The sequence below is a fragment of the Propithecus coquereli genome, unplaced genomic scaffold (assembly GCF_000956105.1).
Source record: "Propithecus coquereli isolate 6110/MARCELLA unplaced genomic scaffold, Pcoq_1.0 Scaffold103, whole genome shotgun sequence".
Lineage (NCBI taxonomy): Eukaryota > Metazoa > Chordata > Mammalia > Primates > Indriidae > Propithecus > Propithecus coquereli.
The window spans coordinates 1,544,772-1,566,624 of record NW_012134192.1 but is presented as its reverse complement, the minus strand read 5'-3'; the positions used below and the strand labels follow the sequence as shown (position 1 = coordinate 1,566,624).

At 38.2% G+C, this 21,853-nt stretch overlaps 1 protein-coding gene across 1 annotated transcript in view; it reads left to right on the top strand.

The window, feature by feature from the left end:
* NEBL (nebulette) overlaps positions 1-21,853 on the top strand; it is a 109,951-nt gene that overhangs the window by 52,329 nt on the left and 35,769 nt on the right. Inside the window, exons 12-21 of the mRNA XM_012644095.1 lie at positions 2,373-2,483; positions 7,017-7,127; positions 8,820-8,930; positions 9,099-9,209; positions 11,435-11,539; positions 13,047-13,139; positions 15,920-16,012; positions 18,268-18,360; positions 19,665-19,757; positions 21,047-21,139. Of these exons, the coding sequence (XP_012499549.1) occupies positions 2,373-2,483; positions 7,017-7,127; positions 8,820-8,930; positions 9,099-9,209; positions 11,435-11,539; positions 13,047-13,139; positions 15,920-16,012; positions 18,268-18,360; positions 19,665-19,757; positions 21,047-21,139 (1,014 nt within the window). The remainder of the gene's footprint in view (positions 1-2,372; positions 2,484-7,016; positions 7,128-8,819; positions 8,931-9,098; positions 9,210-11,434; positions 11,540-13,046; positions 13,140-15,919; positions 16,013-18,267; positions 18,361-19,664; positions 19,758-21,046; positions 21,140-21,853) is intronic.

The window sequence follows — 21,853 nt, the reverse complement described above, 5'->3', positions numbered from 1 at the left end:
AGAGTTCTCTTGCTACATTCTCCTTTCATTTCTAGTAACTGCAAAAATTTTTGAAGTTGAAGACTAATCAAATGGCAACATCCTACTATTAATGTCTTCCATTTAAAAATGCACATTTATGTGAATTTTTAAACAGTAATATTGTCATTTACATACAAATGACAATGTCAGATCTATTTTGAGATCTATAAATGACTTTAATGCATGCCATGCCTTTTTCTTGTATTCTTCTTTTTGAGTGAGTCTTATTTTATACTTATTGGTTCAGAATATATACATCAGGGTAGGAAAAGGCTGAGAAGACTATTGTATTGGTCTGCTCGGGGCTGCTATAACAAAATACCACGGACTGGGTGGCTTAAACAACAGACATTTCTTCAAGTTCTGGAGACTGTGAAATCCAAGATGAAGGTGCCTGCAGATTTGGTTCCTGGTGAGGGCTCTCTTCCTGGCTTACAGACAGATGCCTTCTTGCTGTGTCCTCACAGAGGAGGTGGGGAGAGAGAGAGAGAGAGAACTCTCTCTCTCTTTATAAGAAGAGGGGTGTAGTCCCCTCTTTTTATAAAGACGTTAATCCCATTACAGGGGTCCCACCCTCACAACCTCATCTAAAGCTAATTACCTCCTAAAGGCCCTGCCTTCAAATACCATTACAGTGGGCATTAGAGCTTCAACATATGAAGCCATACAGTTAGTCCATAACAGCTATGATGCTAAGTGAAATAAGCTAGGCACAGAAAAACAAATGCCTCATGTTCTCACTTCTGTATGGAAGCTAAAATACTTGAACTCATAGAAGCAGAAAGTAGAACGGTGGTTACAGAGGCTGGGGTTGAGGTTGTAATGCAGAGACGATGTCAAAGGATGTAAAACCTCAGTTATACAGGAGGAATAAGGGTTATTATTGAGATCTATTGCACAGTGTGGTGAATACAGTTAATAATAGTGTATTGCACATTTCAGAAGTACTAAGAAAGTAAATTTCAGATGTTCTTACCACAAAAGGTGATAAGTATTTGAGGTGATGGATATAATAATTAGATTGATTTAATTATCTGATGTTGTATTTATAAATTATGACATTGCTTCGTACCCCATAAATATTGTCGATTTGCAATGAAAAAATTTAAAAATTTTTTAAAAGATTAACTTGAAAAAAGTTATAGAGATACCTAATTGAAAAAAGGACCTTTGGTGACTTAATGGAATTATCACTTTCTAAGGCTGAGCATTTAGCTTCAAGTGGACTTTACAATTTTTACTTGATGGTTTTTACATTTACATCGCTGTTTAGAATGTTCAGAGTATCATTTTATACTTCATTTCCTTTGATTTCCCCCATTACCCTCTGACATTGGTAGAACAAGTATTCTTATTTTCATTTTGCCAGAGTGGAAATCAAGGCTGAGTTACTTAAAAGTCCTCCTGAAGGTCACACAACCAAATAAGTGGAAAAGCTCTTTCTCTTGGGTCATTTGACTCAGAGATCGTTCCAAAATTATAGGCAGGTCATGCCAATGTCTAGTAAGCTATTAGTTGAGCAGAGGACAAGCTAATCTAATTATATTGAACTAAGGGAAAATAACATGAAATGAACTCTAGAATTAACTGGAACCTGATTTTTAAACATTAAAGGAAGTTTCATCTTTCCTCTGACAAGTTAGTCATAAACACAACCTAATCGAATGGGAATAGGATATTTATTGTTTTCATAATGCAATTAAGTAAGAAAAAAGCAATTCATTAACAGAGAAAAACAAGCTATATACAAGTACTCACGGAAGACATTTGGATCCACTTAAAATATGATATTAAGACAGGTGAAATTCAAACTATGTATTATAAATATATAGGAAATTATTTCGTTCTACAAATTTAAATTGTGTAGAACGAAATAATTTAAATAAATAATTTAAATAAAATGGAAACTTTGGTTTTTAACTTTGGCTACATCGATCCTTTTGATTTTGTAATTTTTCATTCTTTTCAACTGTATTTTTTTTGGTAATTCATATTTTATAGACGTTTCAAAAATACTTGAAATAATTAATAAGAAGCATGCATTCTTGACATCCTCCTTACCATTTAATGGAAAGACATCTTTTTAAAAATGTGGGGGTTTATGGTACCAAAACATATTGAGAGAAAGTATAAAAGGGAAAAGACTGTGAATATTGGAAGCTACTCTGAACTTGACAGAGGAGAAAATGAAGTGCCTGTAGGAAGTTTGCATGAACAAACACTCAGCAGTCTGATTCATTCCGTCCTTGTAATATTTTCTCTTTTCTGTGATCTCTAGAAAACATGTGAAATAGTATACTCATTAAAGTGATTCCCGGTGAGTTGCGAACTATAATATTCTTGTCTTGCAGAAAGAATATAAAAAAGATTTGGAAAATGAGATAAAAGGGAAAGGAATGGAACTTAATTCAGAAGTTCTTGATATTCAAAGAGCAAAGCGAGCATCCGAAATGGCTAGTGAGGTGAGTATATTTATTTAACAACTTAGAATGTGTACATTTTTAGCTAACCTCCTTATCGGTAAATCTTTCTCCAAGAGTCTCTACATCCCACAACTTTTACGTGTAGATGATTGTAAGCAGCTATATATCCTAGTAGTCTTTTCCCAGATAATGAATTTTTTAAAAAATTGATGTTCACCATCTCCTTCCTAACTGATGGGAGAAAAATGGCCATTTCCCCATTTGGAGAAAATCTATATAATAAACAAAAATAGTTTTTGAGATTTAACTTCATCTTTTAAGCAAGTGAAAGGCAGACGATTGGGAAAGTGTGTTATTATGATCTATCAGTAATTGCAGTCGGAAAGTCCACATGCTCTCCTGTTCGTAACCCAACTGATGGTCCCATTTCTGGTGAGCCTGCTGAATGAGCCTGGTTAAATATCTTTGTCGAATGAAAGTGGCTACTGCTCACTTTATATGCACTTTATAAGAAAGAATAAAATGTCTCTGAGTGTTTTCAGTCCTTTAATACTTGTACTATGTCATTACTTTGGTATCACATAATGACACTGTGCTTTGAGGAGAATCTAGCTGAATTTAACAGTGAAAAATCTTAAAGCCTTGTCCCCATATTTTAATAAAACGTGGTGATGATGATGATGACCCTACTAGTCAGACTGCAAATGGCAGAAACCCAACTCAAACTGGGTTAGGCAACAAAGGAGATACTTCAGCTCATGGGATAGAAAAATCCAAAGATGAAATTACAATACCATCAGGTTGGAATTCTAATGATGTCTCTCTTCCTCCATCTCTCGGTTCTGTTATTTTCTTCATTGGCTTCACTCTTGGGAAGCTGTCTCTGTGTAATGACCCCTCTTAGTAACAGGAGAGCTCATGTCTATGGCCAATAATCCCACTGGGAACTGATCATATTTGTTTATCTATTTATTTTTAGTAGTTCCAATTAAGGTCCAAGGACTGAATCTCCTTGGATCAACCTAAATCCTGTGCTCACTCACACCTGATCCGGTCATTATGTCTGGAGTCGGGGAGTGCAAGGTGCTCATTTGCCTCTCATGGTCACCTATTTGTTTATGTACTTTAATGGCATCTTGAGTACAACATTCTACATTCTTATGTGTTGTTTTAAAAAAAAATTCATCTTAGTCTTGGCTATCTTCCAGTTATTTCAATAAATTCAAGGACACATTTTAGAAGCATTTTAGTAGAATTTAAAATACATGTGGGGAGTAGGGAGGTGATGGAAATCAACACCCCCCACCACCCCCAAGTGTGTGGATTGAGAGGGGTTAGAGGTCATTCCCCAGAAGAAAACTGTGAGATCGTTGCCAAAGGAGAAATGGAGCCTGGTTGAGTACAAACAACAGATGTCCACAGTGAGGTCTGTGGCTGACGTTGTCATCACACGATCCCTGCATTAGCCATCTTCTGCAAATCCTTCTGTAGCGCTGACATGTCCAATCCATGTGCAGAGATCATTCTTGTAATCACTTGTTGGTAATAGTTAGAGAAATTATTTTAATCTCTCGATGACAGAGTCCAGCCAGATGCAGCTGAATGGCAGGATGGTGGCAGGAGCAGTGTAAATTGTCGTTAATCAGGCCTTATTAGGAGAAGCAAAGACTGGCCTTGGGGAACAGGAATGAAAGACTAGAAGGTGTCATGTACTGAGCACCTCCTCTGGGCTCTGTGCTGTGGGGTGTCTCATTGATCCTCATGGGGATACTGCAGGTTTGGTTCCAGACCACTGCAATAAAACAAATATTGCAATAAAGCGAGTCACACGAATTTCTTGGTTTCCCAGTGCATATAAAAGTTATATTTACACTATATCGTGGTCTATGAAGTGTGCAATAGCATTATGTCTAAAAAAAGTACACACCTTAATTAAAAAATACTTTATTGCTAAAAAAATGCTAACGAACATGTGAGCCTTTAGTGAGTCGTAATCTTTTTGCTGGTGGATGGTCTTGCCTCTATGTTGATGGCTGCTGACTGATCAGGGTGGGTGCTGAAGGTTGGGGAGACTGTGGAAATTTCTTAAATTAAGACAACAGTGCAGTTTGCCGCATCAGCCGACTCTTCCTTTCATGAAAGGTTTCTCTGCAGCATACGATGCTGTTTGATAGCGTTTTACCCACAGCGGACCTGCCTTTAAAGTTGAAGTCAGTTCTCTCAGACTCTGCTGCTGCTTTGACAACTAAGTTTATGTAATATTCTAAATCCGTTGTTGTCATTTGAACACTGTTCACAGCATCTTCACCAGGAGTAGCTTCCACCTGAAGAAACCGCTTGCTTTGTTCATGCACAAGAAGCAGCTCCTCATCTGTTCAAGTTTTATCATGAGACTGCAGCAGTTCAGTCTCATCTTCAGACTTCGTTTCCAGTTCTAGTTCTCTCGCTATTTCTACCACATCTGTAGTTCCTTCCTCCACCTAAGTCTTAAACCCCTCAAAGTCATCCATGAAGGTTGGAATCAACCTCTTCCAAACTCCCGTTAATGTTGATATTTTGACCTCTTCCCATGAATCACGAATGTTCTTAATGGCATCTAAAAGGGTGACTCATTCCCAGAAGGTTTTCAATTTTGTTTGCTCAGATTCATCAGAGGAATCATGATCTATGGCAGCTATAGCTTTACAAAATGTATTTCTTAAATAATAAGACTTGGAAAGTCAAAATGACTCCTTGATCCATGGGCTGCAGAATGGATGTTGTATGTTCACAAGCATGAAAACAACATTCATCTCCTTGTACATCTCCATCAGAGCTCTTGGGTGACTAGGTGTATTGTCAATGAGGGGTAATATTTTGAAAGGCATCTTTTATTTTCTGAGCAGTAGGTCTCAATAGTGGGCTTAAAATATTCAGTAAACCATGCTACAAGCGGATGTGCTGTCATCCAGGCTTTGTTGTTCTATTTCTAGAGCATAGTGAGAGTAGATTTAGCATAATTCTTAAGGGCCCTAGGATTTTTGGAATGGTAAATATGTATTGGCTTCAACTTCAAGTCACCAGCTGCATTAGCCCCTAACAGGAGAGTCAGCCTGTCCTTTGATGCTTCGAAGCCAGGCATTGATTTCTCTTTTGTGGCTATGAAATTCCTAGATATAATCTTCTTCCAATATAAAGCTGTGTCATCTACATCAAAAACCTGTTATTTACCGTAGCCACCTCCATCAATTATCTTAGCTAGATCTTTGGATAACTTGCTGCAGCGTCTCCATCTGTACTTGCTGCTTAATCTTGCACTTTTATGTTATGGAGATGGTTTCTTTCCTCCAACCTCATGAACCAACCTCTGCTAGCTTCCAAGTTTTCTTCTGCAGCTTCCTCACCTCTCTCAATCTTTACAGGATTGCAGAGAGTTAGGGCCATGCTCTGAATTAGGCTTTGGCTTAAGAGAATGTTGTGGCTGGTTTGATGTTATTTCTCAACCATGAAAAACTTTCTCCATATCAGTGCTAAGGCTCTTTTGCTCTCTTATCACTCGTGTATTCACTGGGGTAGCACTTTTAATTTCCATCAAGGCCTTTTCCTTTGCATTCACAGCTGGGCTAACTGTTTGGTGCAAGAGGTCTAGCTGTCTGCCTGTCTCAGTTTTGACATGCCTCCCTTACTAAGCTTTTCACTTCTAACTTCTGATTTAAAGTGAGACATGTCACTCTTCCTTTCACTTGAGGTCACTGTAGGGTTATTAAATTGGCCTAATTTCAATATTTCTGTGTCTCGGGGAATAGGGAGGCCCTAGGAGAAGGAGAGAGACAGCGGAACAGCTGGTCAGTGGAGAAGTCAGAACGTGCACAACTTTATCATTAAGTTCACCATCTTATATGGGCACAGTTCATGGTGCCCCAAAACAATGACAATAGTAACATCAAAGATCACTGATCACAGATCTCCATAAAAGATATAATAATAGTGAAAAAAGTTTGAACTATTGCAAGAATTAGCATAATGTGACACAAAGATACACAGTGAGCACATGCTGTTGGAGACATGGTGCTAATAGACTTGCTTAACTCAGGGTTGTCACAAACCTTCAATTTGTAAAAAATGCAGTTATCTATGGAGCATAATAAAGTGAAGGGCAATAAAGATGAGCAATGTTTGCATTATCACCCCCATTTTGCAGATGAGTAAACCAGAGAAGTTAAGAAACCCAGCGTCACCCAGCTGTTGAGTGCTCTGGCTTCAAAGTCAGTCTTCTTTGTGTGACACCAGTTCATGCACACCCACCTCCCCCTCTTCCAGCCCCCAGGGCAATAGCCAGTGAAGGTTCTCACCTGGCAATTGCCTTGTTATACTAAAAATCTTCAGAGCTTTATATACCTTTCTTTAGTGGGAACAGTGATTATAGTTTTAAGCAACCCAGAAAATTTAATTCTTGGTGATCATTCCTAGTACGCAATAAGCTATGTGTTCTCTCTTTTAAAAAATATGTTTAGCTATTTTTTTGGTATCATTGACTACAGATGTATGTTTGTCCACTGAGTGTCTGACTGTTGTAAAATATTGCCTTTACAGAAAGAGTATAAGAAAGACCTGGAGTCAGAAATTAAAGGGAAAGGAATGCAGGTTGACAGTGACACCCTTGAAATACAGCGCGCCAAGAAAGCTACAGAGATGGCAAGTGAGGTTAGTAGGGCGAATGGCGCAGACCTGGATGCTCGTGTTCTGGAACTTAACAAATCACATTAGCAACTTGATCAGCATATGGACTTTCTCAAAGCTTTGTGGCTAGTTTAACAGTTTGGAATGGAAACCATTCCAAAGCATTATGCTTATTTGAAAATTTACACATTTGGCTTTGCTCATGCCCTTTAAGTGTATCAAAGGAAAATTGGGGAAAGGCATTTTAATAGAATACACACACACCAAACACACACATGCATACTCCCCTATACACCTTATTCCTAAATACAACAAATTTCACGTCAATCTAGGCTATGATAATGTTTTTGTTTTGGCTTTTTTGCCTTTAAATATGCATCGCGTGCTGCTTGGCATATCTGTGTTTCCAACTTTTTGAGCAGAACTTGGAGATCACACATTGAGAATTGAGACTCTAACATGAAAACGATAGTCATTTCTGTGTGATTGCATATTCTTAAAAATATCCTCCCTCAACTTCATCGCCATGTGTGAAATTTCTACAGAGTCAGCATTTTGGGTTGAGGTTATTATATATCCTGAATGACCACATTCACTCTTCTCACACCATTTTTATCATCATCGAATACGTGTAGCAACAGGATATTAATTTAGAAGTTTTGTCTTAGACGCCATGATATGATAGATATCACATCACATCACAGAGATGCAGGAGTCAGACCATACGCGTATTAATGTATTTCAAAGGAAATTCCCCAGAACTGGTTCCACACCTCTTGAACTTCCTCAGCAATTCCAAGAATATAAAAGGATCACTGGGGTGAGGAGCATTTGGGATGAGATGATCTTGTAAGAAGCGTATGTGAATAGAAAGCTGGGGTGCAGGTTAAAAGGTGCTGCCTACATATTTCTGGGCTGGTTAGGTAGGGGCTTCACTGGGCTCCTCCGAGAACTATTATGTGACCCTTGCAATTAGGAGGCGCTGATGCAGGACTGACTTCCACCTAGGGAATCTGAAAGGCTAGAAGTAGCCACTTGACTACCGTGGGAGTTCCTGCTGTGTTAGGAATTACCTGCATCGGCCAGGGAAGTGGGATTGCCATGATTGGTTTAGAAAAAGAACCGGCATGGCAGAGGATTCCTGACCAACAAGGGTTCCATTCAGAAGTGGCAGCCAGTGGGGGTGGTGGCTCACACCCATAATCCTAGCACTTTGGGAGGCCGAGGTGGGAGGATTACTTGAGGTCAGGAGTTCGAGACCAGCCCAAGCCAGAGCAAGACCCTGTCTCTATGAAAAATAGAAAAATTAGCTGGGCATGGTGGTGCATATCTGTAGTCCCAGCTACTCAGGAGGTGGAGATAGGAGGATAGCTTGAGCCCAGGAGTTGGAGGTTGCAGTGAGCTACTGCACTCTCGCCTGGGCAACAGAGTGAGACCCTGTCTCAAAGGAAAAAACAAAACAAAAAAAAGAAGTGGTGGCCAAGAAGGGTGAATTCCAGGGTCACAACCAACACTTATTCACTACAGAGTGAAAAGCAGCAATTTTACAATCACGTTTTTTTTCACAAGTTAAAATTCTTTCTTGTTCCGTAGAAATAAAAAGGGTCCAACTTGATTCCGAAAGACACGATCCTGGTGTAAAAATGACATCGTAGTTTTTCAGCACAGTTTTTGACATGATTGAAAAGCCCTGACCAAATGTCTCATTTTCTGCAGAAAGACTATAAAAGAGACCTGGAGACTGAAATTAAAGGGAAAGGAATGCAGGTGAACACAGACACTCTTGATGTCCAGAGAGCTAAGAAAGCATCCGAGATGGCCAGCCAGGTACGAAAGTAGTGGGATATAAAGTTTAATACAAACATACTGAATCCTATATAGAAAGAATGTAAATGTTATTTCCATGTGGGTGGCTTTGATATTTAAGCACATGAATACCTACCTTGCTATCGAAGGTCAAGCAAAATCCTAAGATTTTTTTTTCTGTTCTTTTAGAAACAATATAAGAAAGACTTAGAAAATGAAATTAAAGGGAAAGGAATGCAGGTGAGCATGGACATCCCAGACATACTTCGAGCCAAGAGGGCATCTGAAATCTATAGCCAGGTTAGTAGAGAATGAAGACACAGAATCATGTGTTTTAACATCCCGTCACCATGTGCTTTGTGCTTCTCTATGATTTATATCTTTTCGAGGGCATTGCATTCAAATTTAGTGTACTCCTCTATTAAGAAACCATTGGCCAAGCTTGATTAATCTTACTAATTAAAAGGACAACTTTATAGATTCAGTTCAATAGCTATTACCAGAGTGTCAAAGCCTCTCTGTTGAGGCCCCTTGTTTTGAGTCCAAGTACATTTTTGACCTTCTTTTCTTTCTTTTTTTTCTTTTTTCTTTCTTTCTCCTTTTTTTCTTTCTTTTTTTGCTCCATTGCGCATAGGACTTCAATGCTCTTTGCTCATACTACAGAGAAAGAGTTACAAATGGTTTGTCTTTTAACCATCTCATAGTGAATATTGTTATTAAGACAAATCAGCTCTAAATAAAACTAACAGTGGCTAAAATGGCACAAGGTCAAATTTGATATTAACTGAAAATTAAGGGAAGAACTGTTTTCTTGGTAAAATTTAGATTTGCCAAATATACCTGTCACATGTTCTCTAAAAAAAACTGGAGTGTGGGAGAAATAATAACCACAAAAGAAAATATTTATGGAAGAAGTTATTTATAAAATCTGATCTGGACAAAAACATTCACTAGTGAATACTATTTTTGTTATAAAATTTACATAAAAAGAATGAATCCCAATGGAAAAAATAGTAATGAGGAATTAAAAAAATTAAAATGGTTTTAGAAAATTGACCATAGAATTAAATTTGATTGACAGAGTTTATCCCAAAAGTAACTTATAACAAAATGTGGTGATATTTATTAAAATTTTGGTTAAAACATAACGAAGGAGCCTAAACGTCCATTGGTTCAAATGAGAGTATCAAGATGGCAGAGTCAGATGTCAGAGGAGTAGCCTGCTTCTCAGCCTCATTAGGTGACACAGCAGTTGGGATGGCCTTGATGTGCATGTTCATCTCTCCTTGGTGCCTACAGTGGCATGTGAACTTGGAGATGTTGGCTATAGCTGCATCAGCTGAACTAAAAATAGTAGGTGAATACATACAACAGGCAAATGGTCCCTTGGGTCATTGGAGAAAGTTGCTGTCTCGAGAATGCCAAACTCATTCCTTCATTCAGCTACATTTCCTAAGCACCAATTGACATACTGAATTAGATGTGATTTTGCCCTTGGGGAACTACAGGCTAATCTAATAATCCTACAAATATAGTATTATAAACTGTGATGTATACTACCTGAAAGTAAAAGTATTAAGCATGAAGGCTTCCCAGAGAAAGTGGTGCCTGAGTGGTCAGATTTCCTGCCTTAACAGTGTTGATCTTTTGAGTGTGACATGAGAATACATCTGATTTTAATCCCTTTAGAATACAACGGGATCCTTAAGGGGATATAATGATATTGTGGTACATTTCAACATGAACAGTAGTTACCTTTTTTCATAAGCAGCGATGTGTCATCATGGTTAACCTCCCTGTCTTTGGTACCAGAATGCCTGGTTTTAATTGTATTATAATAGCTCTGACGTTTACTATCTGGTACCTCAGTTTCCCCATCTGGGAGGTGGGGATAATAATAGTATCTGCTTGGGGGTTCATTAAATGAGCTAACGTGTTAAGTATCTAGAATGATGCTCCTTACATAGTATTTGCTATGTAAATGCTGGTACTAGTGTAAGGTATTGCTCACGTTCTATTAGAACTCAGAGTGGCGCATTTAGTGGATAGAAAACTGAGATTTTTAACTCAACTACAAAATACTGGTATATTTCCCTTTATCAAATGTATCTTTACCTGAAGTAGGAAGCGAAGCGTAAATGCAGAAGCATAAAAAAGTAGGTATAGAGGGCCAGGCTATGTGTAGGAGTTATGGGGCCATCTGAACAGGGACTTGTACTGCTCATGAAAGGGTGGGTCACAGGAGGCCAGCCCTCCGAGTTGTTTGCATGGACCCGGGTGGGACCATAGCCTGAGCAGAGGTGAGGCTGTTCTGGAGGACTGTTTGCTTACTCTGTTTATACTTTGCCTTTATTTTTGCTGTTGCGTCAACAACTGCTTTGAATCCTAAGATATAAGTTAGAGCCACATGGTATGGTAGAGTTGGAAAAAGTGGTAAAGTTCTCTTTGTGGCTTTCTCTCTGTCTCTTTCTCTCTCACTCACACATACACAGTTTCAGATTCATATTAACTGTTTACATTTTTAGAAAAAGTATAAACATGAAGCAGAGAAGATGCTTTGTAACTATTCTGTTATGGCAGATACTCCTGAAATTCAGAGGATTAAGACAACTCAACAAAACATTAGTGCGGTGAGTAGTCATCATTTCTTTCTAGTTGCCCCCTCGAAATTTTACGTTTGGTGAGGAATGGTCTTTTGTCCTCGTTCTCTGATTTTTTGCTGCATTATTTGAATTTTCCGTCAAGTGTATTATCTTTATGTCTTTAAAATAATGATAATACCGAATATTCTTAATTTAGCATGATTGTTTCAGAATTACAAATTCAAATTTTCCTCTTTGGTACAAACGACAGTTTTGAACTGAATTTTAAAATTTAACTCAGGAAAGAAGTCTTAATCTTCTTCCACACAGATTTTACTTTGAAGATAAAAGTAGTCCTACGGAGTGATTTCCTTCCTGGCCATTGGTTATCTACACTGATGCTATATCTAGGGATTTACTAGTTCATAACCAATTCCTAAACTTCCATGTTTTTCCTTTGAGGAATAGTGATTACATCAGCACTATGTTTAATTGATGTATAAATTTGACTTCTAAAATGATAAAAATTGATCACACAGTCAGTACTTTAATGGAGAATTAGCTCAGTCCTGTAGCAGTTATGCAAGTACCTTATCAAAATGCAAATTCTATTTAGTTTGAAGACTTCTGGAATATTCTCTACTTCCTAATTAGGTGGCAAGCGCCAGCTCTCAGGGTATGCTGGTCAGGTACCTGTCTCCACAAGGGGGCCTGAGCTGTGCTGAGAGATGGAAAAGTCTGGCTGAGGGGGATCAGGGAAAGAGGCTGTTTTAGCCCTTTAGTCCTGTGGTTCCTCGCTATTCCAGATTTCTGGCTTTTGGAGGCAAACATCTCTCCTACTTTGCTCTCCCATTGCCACTGGAGCCGACTGGGTTATCAAATGTCAAGACAGGGAGTAATTCTGTCCTGATAAACACTTCTTATAATTACTCTGTTTTTCTGTAGAGCACTCCTGTTTTTTGTTTTGCTTTGTATCTGGCAGTGGTAGATGTCGGTGGGGTGGAGACACATGTGGGAAGGTTACCGAATAAGTGGAAGGTGAGGAAAATAGACTTTGAATTAATGTTGATGTTGACGATAGAGCTAATATTTTCTTTGAAGAGAATGAGGGCATCTTTGTGTTTGGGGAATTGCAGTTACTTACGATTTCATACTGTTTTTGAATTAAATGATAACTGCTTAGCAAGCGTTTATAATATGTGCTTTGATTTTTCTCAAACACACATGTAACATATATTCATATTTGGAAACGGAAGCTCTGGTTTGCCAATTTATATTCTTAAAGCAAGTGATATGCAGCTAACTAAGGTAGCAGTCATGCCCTAGAACAGGTATTAGATGGTTACTTGAAGATTATGGGATATGAAACCAAAGGTGGACGTTTATTGTCATAATGGATTATTTAATTGGTTCATATAATGTTGCTACTCTTAAATAGATGCAGTATTCACATTACTATAAAACCTGAGAAATTGTCTTTCTTTTATAAGAATCAGATCTAGGACTTGAATTCTGACAAGCTTATAGTTCTTCTTTTCCTTGTCTTCTGATAAAGGTATTTTATAAAAAAGAAGTAGGAGCCGGAATACCAGTAAAAGATACCCCAGAGATTGAACGCGTGAAGAAAAATCAGCAGAACATTAGTTCTGTAAGTTCTCTTTGGCATTAATTATCCTTTCCAAAAGCAAACAAAAGCCAGATAAATGTTTTTATTTCTTGACTTCATTGACTGCTTTTTGCTTTTATTTTTCACTTTATTGAAGTGCTATTTCATCAAACAGCAAAGGTCTAACTTTCCCAAGGAAAATCGTAGCTTTGTTCCACTTGACTCTGAAGCAGTGTTTCATTTTGAAATATTGTAGTGAAGAAGAGATAGGTCATTTTAATGAAATTTTGGACTAGATTTCATCTCTTTGAACAGAATCTTAAGTGTATTAAATTTTGCAGAGAAAGGATACCTCCCAGTACCTCTGCCCAACTTGGAGGAAAGATATTTTACCTTGATAGAATGATACAAGGCCGCGGAACATTTATTTGGTGGCTTCAGCAGAGGTTTAGATTTGAAAAAGAAAATAGTGTCAGTTTATTTTTATCCCATGTCAGTCACATTTCTGAACTTTCTCTCAGACACATTTCTGTGCATATTTCTGTTTTCTAGACCCATTTACCCCCTACTTCTTACAACAAAGAAAATCACACACGTTCACTATGATTGTAAAATAAGTTATTCTCCAGTTACCTTTGCACTGGAGGAAAGGGTAGGGGAGGTGCTTCATGTTACAGGTAAAAATATTTTCCATTCAGTGCTTGCCACGTGCAATGGATCGTTGCCCTTCTTCCCAACAGGTATTCTGCCATGTGTATTTAGTATATTCAGTTTCTTATTGAGGAAATAAAAAGGGTTCTTTCCTTAAATCCCCTTCTCTGACTTACCCCTTCACCTTCACCTTTGGAAACAGTAACTTCCAGAACTTTAGGTAACCCAAGGAGAACTGCTTTGATGAGACTCATCTGTGGGTAACCCCGAAAGCTCTACAGCATCTTGAGAGTATGAGCATGTGCTGGCATTTGTGGAGACTGTGTAGGAAAGGCAAGGGAATCAGTAGAAAAACGACTTCAGAATGAAATTATAAGAAATATGCAGAATACTAGCACAATAAAATCTCTCTAGCGTGAATGAAGCCATCTCCCGAAGAAAGCAGAAGAAGGACCTAGGCCGGAAGTGTGGATGAGGATGTGTGAATGCGTCCCTCTCACCTGCCATGGCGAGAGCCTGTGTCAGGGAGCACTCAGGTCTGGTGGAGAAATTAGGTTAGGAGAGAAGTAGACAACGTTTGTTTCCATCACTTTCGAATGATGCTATTTGAAATGTACCCATCGATGTACTGTGCTATAATATTATAAATGCTCTGTGGAGGGCGGTTCTATAGCCTACAGTGAAATGACCGTGCCATTTTGATTAGTTTAGAGTCATATGAAAAACAAAAACGTTCATCTTTAATCGTGTTTAGCTTCTCACCCGAGGAAAATCACACAAAGTAGAACAGTACATCATTTCTTCTCCCAGCATCCCACGACCTCCTCTAGCAAACCATAAATACATAGCTCCCTATCTCCATGAGGTCGGGCCATAAACTCCTGCTTAGTATTCAAATGGGAAGTTGCCCTTTCCAGATTAGCTAGATCTGTCAAACCAAGATACGATTCTCTAACATTTAAAGATCTCGACATTTCCACCTCCAGAGTACAAGCCTTTTAGCTATTAGCTCTCTGTTTTAAGAACTATTTTTGAATTTTATTTAGAGGTAGCCTTTCTCTGCGAACTTTCCATTTAACTGTTCTGGGTCTGGACTCACAGTGGCTTTGTTAGACGTATTATATCCGCAGGTACTAAGACATCGATGATAGCTGAGATATTTAAGTACTGTTTCTTTATGACAGCATGCATGTCAGCCTTCATTTTAGACATTGTCAAGTGATTTCTGAGACATGTTTTGTGTAGATTTAAGTCTTTGCAAGATTTCAACATAGGCCTCTCAAGAAGAGCCTCTGCTTCCATATATATATATATATATATGCATCCTTTTTCTCAAATCCAGTCTTCCATGAATTTTAGACACAGTAAAATACCACCTGAAGTGATAGCATCACTAATCATTTTGTTAAGTTCAAAGAGCTGTTCTTGTCCCAGGCCTAACTGTGTGCTGGTATTACTACCTACCCTGTTGATTTTCCTCTAAGTAGATTTGAAGGGGGAGCTTTTGAATGAAGTGGGTGCAAGGGACAAAGGTGGGCTTCTCATAACGTGATTGTGTAAGCAGAAGACACCTCCTGACTTTCTGGTACTGACCTGTCTTCCAGTGAACTGGACACAGTGGTCTATACTTCTAGTATGCTTCTCTCCACCTCCCTTTTTCTCTTCTTTTATTGTGCTCACTTTATTTTTTTTTCCTTATTCTGAATTATTTGTGTTCTCTCACTCAGACAAGTAGTGTTCCCAAGACTATGTGACTAATGCAATTTAACTTTTGCCTTTAAGTACACGTTAAATTTTAATTATCATATTAATAGATAGAAACTGCTTTTTCGATATAAAATAATAAATTATTGTATTATTTAAGATAATTTCCAAGGTTTTTTTTCTGCATCTGCCTAATGATAAAATTTATTTTCATAAGCAATACTGCTTATTTTAATTAAAAAATTTCTACAGTGGCGGATACATGAATAGATATGATCTTATTTGTACTTTAGGATAAAAGAATCCCGAAAATATCAGATAAAATGAGAAATTGTGTTCCCAATGAAGGAAAAGTCATGTTGGAATTAAAAACATCCATTATGCAATAGTTACAAATGAAGAATTCTTAACTATTTTTAAGCCTTGTTTAGGATGAAATTAACATTATATTCTTATAAATTATGCAGGTGAAATACAAAGAAGAGATTAAACATGCAACAGCCATTTCTGATCCTCCGGAGCTAAAGAGAGTTAAAGAAAACCAAAAGAACATCAGCAATGTGATCATATTTCCTTAAGTATTTTTTTTCTATTTTATTGTATACCAATATATAATGAGAGCATGATACCTATACAGGTAAAATCCTGTTACAGTGAATACCATTGCAAGAGAGTCAGTTCCTTAAAAGCGAAGACAACACTTTACACACCTGTATATCCTCCATCACGCCGAGCCCAGTGCTTCACGTGCATTTGTTTATTAAGGAAACATGTTATTGAATGTCTACTCTTTTCTTGTTCTTGGGGGATTTCAAAGATGAGTAAGATATACTGTAAGCTCAAGGGCTATGCGTATTCTCAAGATCTCCAGAAGAAACGGACTAGGAGTACATAGCTATTATGCAGTAAGTGCTGTAACAATAATTAATACTTCTTGGGTGCTTACTATGCTTTCTGAGTACTTTGCATCTATTATCTCATTTAATCATAAATAATAATACCTTTTGCAAAGTGCTATAGGAATGCAGAAAAGGATGTCTATGCAGTGGGAGAAAGAAATAGCCTTGGGGAAGGAGAAATGTTGGAGTTAGATCTTAGAGAATCAGTAAAGGTTTGGGTGGATTTTGTGAGGAAGGGTATTCCTGGCAGAGCAAATAAAATATATTCGAAATCCAAGGCCTGTTCAAGAAAGAGAAGGTTTAGTGTGATAAATATTAATAGTTGGGGTAAAAGATGGCAGGAGAATGATGATGGAGAGGGGAGTACAGATCGTAAAGAAGTAGTATGGAGTCCCACAGTGTCCCTGAAGTGTGATTCACATACCACTGTGGCATTCAAGAATACAGTTACGTGGTCCATCAGTGGTCAGTCCTTGACTATGATTAAATTGTTTAAATGTTTACCTTCTTCTTAAAGAAGGGTTACTAGTCTTCAATTTGGGTAGAGACATAGTACTTTCTTAAAATAACTTTATTTGAAAAAATAGTTAATTTAATGAAAAAGTAATACTATAACAACATAGGTCTTATTTATAGTATATCTCTAGTATGACAAATGGAAAGTGCTATCTATAAGAGGGATTAGGGTATTAAAAAGATACTGCCTGTGAGGCATATAGCATGTCTGCGAATGATGAATGCAAGACATGAAAATTCTCCCTACCAAATTGTTCCTGAACTTACATCCACTAGAAGTTGGCTGTAACAGTTTCTCTCCATCAGTAATACTAATCTACTATTCAGACTTTTTCCCTCTGAGCTTTATACAGAGTAATCTTTCCTTGAATCTTGCCATCAATAGAGATTAAACTGAAAATTTCTTCACGTTAACTCAGTCATCCCAGTTGCAAGGACCCGCCTAAACCCCCAAACTACATACTGCCGTGCACGAACGTTGCACATTGAAGAAAGAGGTCAGATTGGAAAGAGCCTAATCCTGTTTCATTTTTTTCCCAGGCTTATCAATTTCTCTTCACTTGCGTGTTCACTACTGAGAGGCTGCATCTCAAGTCCATTTTATCAGCAGGCCCCACAAGGCTTGTGATTTCTTGTGAAAGAAAATTCCCTAATGCTAAATTTAAGCTTCAGAAAATCATTAAGACTGTCCCTGTGGAGTTTCTTATAATGGGAACTTAACCCCCAGCTCTACTTTTGCCTGTCGAAAATTAATTTGATGGTCATGCCATTCTGTTTCTCTGTGTCGATACTCACTTATTTCTTGGGGTGGTGTGAAATTGTTGGGAAAGCTGACCACAAACAGGGGAATCTGACCCCTCAGCTAAGAAAGAGCATCTCTGCACAGTAAGCCAGGAAAATTTTCCTAGGGCTTGGTCAGAGGCAAGGGTTCCAAGGTCAGAACTTCATAGGGAGCGACGCTTTGAGGTTATATAGTGATAGTCTATCACTAAAGAGCAGGTATAGCATTTGACCCTCTTTAGCAAATGATAAGCATGCAGAATTATTATTTTTCATATAAAATGGTGATTTGATAAACATCACTTTAGTGCTTTGAAAAAAAATGAATTCACAGAAGGGATAATTCATATTAGATCAAATCAGAGAGGCCACCAATAAATAATACAACCTGAAGAATAACAATGAGAGATCTAACTTAAAACATTTGACAAAGCAAAGGTCAGAGACTGGGACCACTAGGAAGATGAAGTCTATTAGCAATACATTTCACTATAAAATCCTAATGGAAATTTTACTAATGAATGTTGTGTAGCCATGTGATGTTTCTTTTAATTTGCACCAACACTTTGGGACACTTTCATTCCCCATAATCCCAAACTGTCTGTCTTCTTGCCTCCCAGCTCCAGTACAAAGAACAAAGTTACAAGGCCACTCCGGTAAGCGTGACCCCAGAGACAGAGAGAGCGAGGAGAAACCAGGAGCAGCTGAGTGCGGCAAGTTGTTCCTGTTTCCTTTTATATTTTATCAAACATCACGCATCTTTATCTTTTAACATGCCCTTTCAAAAGCTCTAAACCCTTCACATATTTGTATGCTTTTTGCATGTTTATCTATCAAAGGGCATGAACTGTGTGTCCAGGAAGCTTGGGACTGTGTTGCTGTCCTTTAGCCATGTTTGCTTATGCAAGAGATCTTCATTAAGCACCTGAATGTGCCGGGCATTGTCCTGGGCACTGAGACACAGAGATGGCTAAGACCCAATTCCTCTCCTCATGCACCTCATAGTTCAGTTGGCAAATCTCTAAAAATAAATCCAGGTAAGGACCTGGGGAATAGTGGGTCTGTCGTCAAACTGGGAAGGAAAAATTATCTATTGGAACAGGGCAAAAGAAGACCTGGTTTGACATGATAGCATCAAGATGAGGAACCTTATAAATAAGATGGAAAACATCCTTCAATCATTTACTAATCTGCTGCAAATAAAGCAATCATAGTTAACAGTGATCAGGCACCTCTACTGTGTGTTGGCCCCTGTGCTAATGTTTTACGTGAACCCATGAAGTCAGCACAGTTCATTTCTCTGGTTGGTATATTTGGGGAAACTGAGTCTTGGAGAGATCAGAGGATATGCTGGGGACCCACGGCTGGTAAGGGCAGAGCTGGAATTTGAACCCAGGCCTCCTAAAATTCAGAAGTCCCTTTCTGAGGTCCCCCAAATAGTTACTTTTTCCGTGTTGTGACCCCTTTGGGGAACTTTGATCAATATAAATGATAGGCTGCTTCTTCCAAACCAGGTAATTTTGAAAAGCTTTAAAATTCAAGAGTGAGTTCTCCTAGGTGGAGGAGATTTTCGGGCTTGAAATTATTTGTCCTTGGGATGTCCCTGGGAGGTGGTGGGAGTCAGAGAGCTTCAGCTTCTATGGAAAGAGAGTCAAAGACCTTCCTAGGCTGCTGCATCGTCGACTTCACTGTAGTTCTCTTGTAATGACTTCATTCTGGTGTTTCTTTTAAAGCACGTTCCCTTATATTTCCAGTCCTTTTATTCATGGAATTTACAGTTAATTTTGCCATTGAACAGCTAAGTATTTATTGAAGACTGATTTTGAAATAACACAACCAACATCTTGTGCTTGCTAAGTCAGACCAGTCGGAATGAACAGGCATGAACAGGAAGGTTGACACAGCTCTACCGTGGAAAACGTGTAAAAAGAAAGGGTTAATTTCGAGCCTCATCCTCTGTGATGTTTAGGTGGGGCCCAGTCTGCTAACTATTAAAATTCTTCTTTATCCTCCACAGGTAAAATATAAGGGAGAGATTAAACAGGCAACTGCAATTTCTGATCCACCAGAGCTGAAGAGGGTGAAGGAAAACCAGAAGAACATCAGCAATGTGTGGTCATCTCAGTAACTTTTTTCTTACATCAAACATATTGTCAACATGTCAATGGAGGGATTGCATTCACAGAATTTTCGTAACTTCGAGTTCATATTCTGCTCTCAGTGAAATAACAATTTATTGAAACGCTTTAGGGTCTTAGTTATTGTGGATACACTCAGGCATTCCCCATGTCAGGGTTCCCGGTGACCAGGGTGATTTTTTTTCCGACAGGTTGTGTGTATCCCTCTTATCTTGTCTTCACGCTGATAGGTGCTGTAGTTCCCCGGAGGGAAGCAGTTGTAGCTTCTTGCATCTTGGCCCCACTACAAATCCATTCCTTTTCCTGCTTGCATGTGTTCTTGTCTGTGGGCCTCCTCCCAGCCTTCTTCTCCTCCCAGCGATTATTACTCTATTTTGGGGGCAATGTCCGGGAAGAAATGATAAAAGTATGCATGGCTGAATATGTCATATGGGACAGGGCCATTTTAGGGGCACTTGATAAGGGGCTGGCAGTTTTTACTTAGACACCAACTCGTGGCCTGCTCTAATTCCCCGTGGTTGATACGATTCACAGATGCACTTCACGGAGACAATCCTTTTTTAAAGTCATTAACATATAGATTGGGTTCCTCGGAAGAGGAAATTTGGAAATCTATTACGTTCAAAGAAATCTTTTATTCTTCAGACTTTTAAAATCATTTAGCCAGTTTATAAAGCAAAGGCAGGTTGTCGTTTGATACTTTTCCCAACAACTGTATTTTAGAAATGTTCGTCTTTTCCCGATATATTGAGAGTCACACTTGACGTGACTCCCTTACTCTCAAAAAGGAACATATTTATTGAGAAAGAGAAGTGGGCAGCGAGAAGCACACTGGCCTTTTCATCAATGTCCACAGACATGTATTTACACGAATCCTTATAAAAGTTCTGCCAAAGTTAATTCCTAAGAAATCATAATGGTGTACTATCATTCTGTATGGGCAGAAGTATCTTTAAGTAATAGTCATGAAGACATTTCATCTCATATTCCTTTGTGATTAAGTGCTTATTACAGCTTTATTGATGGCATGCGTATATATTTTAATACATCCACAGTGATTTGGACACATATACCCTCCTATGCGATGGAATGAAATACATTGATTTAAGATGCCAGCATTTTAATAAGACTAGACCTCTGATAGTATCCTTTTTTTTAATAGTTTACCTTCCTTGCTTAACTCATTAAAATAAATAGCATGAGACTCTTAATGGGTTGAATCGATTCATAGTACTCTATTTTTTGTTCCCTGAAATGATAGGTCTATTATAAAGGTCAGCCGGGAAGAGCTACCGCGTTAAGTGTAACTCCTGAAATGGAAAGAGTCAAGAAGAATCAAGAAAATATTAGCTCGGCAAGTGGTTTTATTCATTTTGGACGATCACAAAGGATGTGTCCTTTATTACCTGCTTGCAGTCCTGTTTTAAATATTTGTGATATTTCTAATAAGTACGTGTGTTATTTCGGATGACATCTGAAAACTGCCACTGTATAAATTTACATTCTCCTTCATTAGATTGCTTAGTTATACATTATATTATATTCATTTAAACAATGGTTCCTGTTGTTTTCACCAGTGTTTTTGAAAGTGATAAAGTCTTTGATGCATGAATTGAACAATTGTCGTTTTACTGATGTATCTCATTGAACGTGGGTTGTTAAATGCTCTCTGCAAAACAAAGTAGGAAATGAGTCATTACTGCCAAGTAAGGATATATAGAGAAAAAAATCTTTAAATACATTTAATATAGAATTCAGTTACTCATTTAGGTCCCATAGTGCATATTGGTGTCCCATTTGGACAGGGTGCCTTCCTCTTAGTGAATATCAGGGCTTCGGTTCTGCATTGCATATATGCCCTCGGGTCCTCTGTAAGTGATATCTGAATCTTACACGTAATCAGGTTGACAAATGGCACCGTTTGGATGGTCAGCTGTCAAGAACACGGACCCTGTTCCTAACGCACCTTGGAGAGCTCTGTGCCTGACGGTCAACATTTGGGCTTCATAATTTATAGCTCTCTAGTGACATTTCTCTCCAGGGATGCTGAGTGTATTTAACATAAATT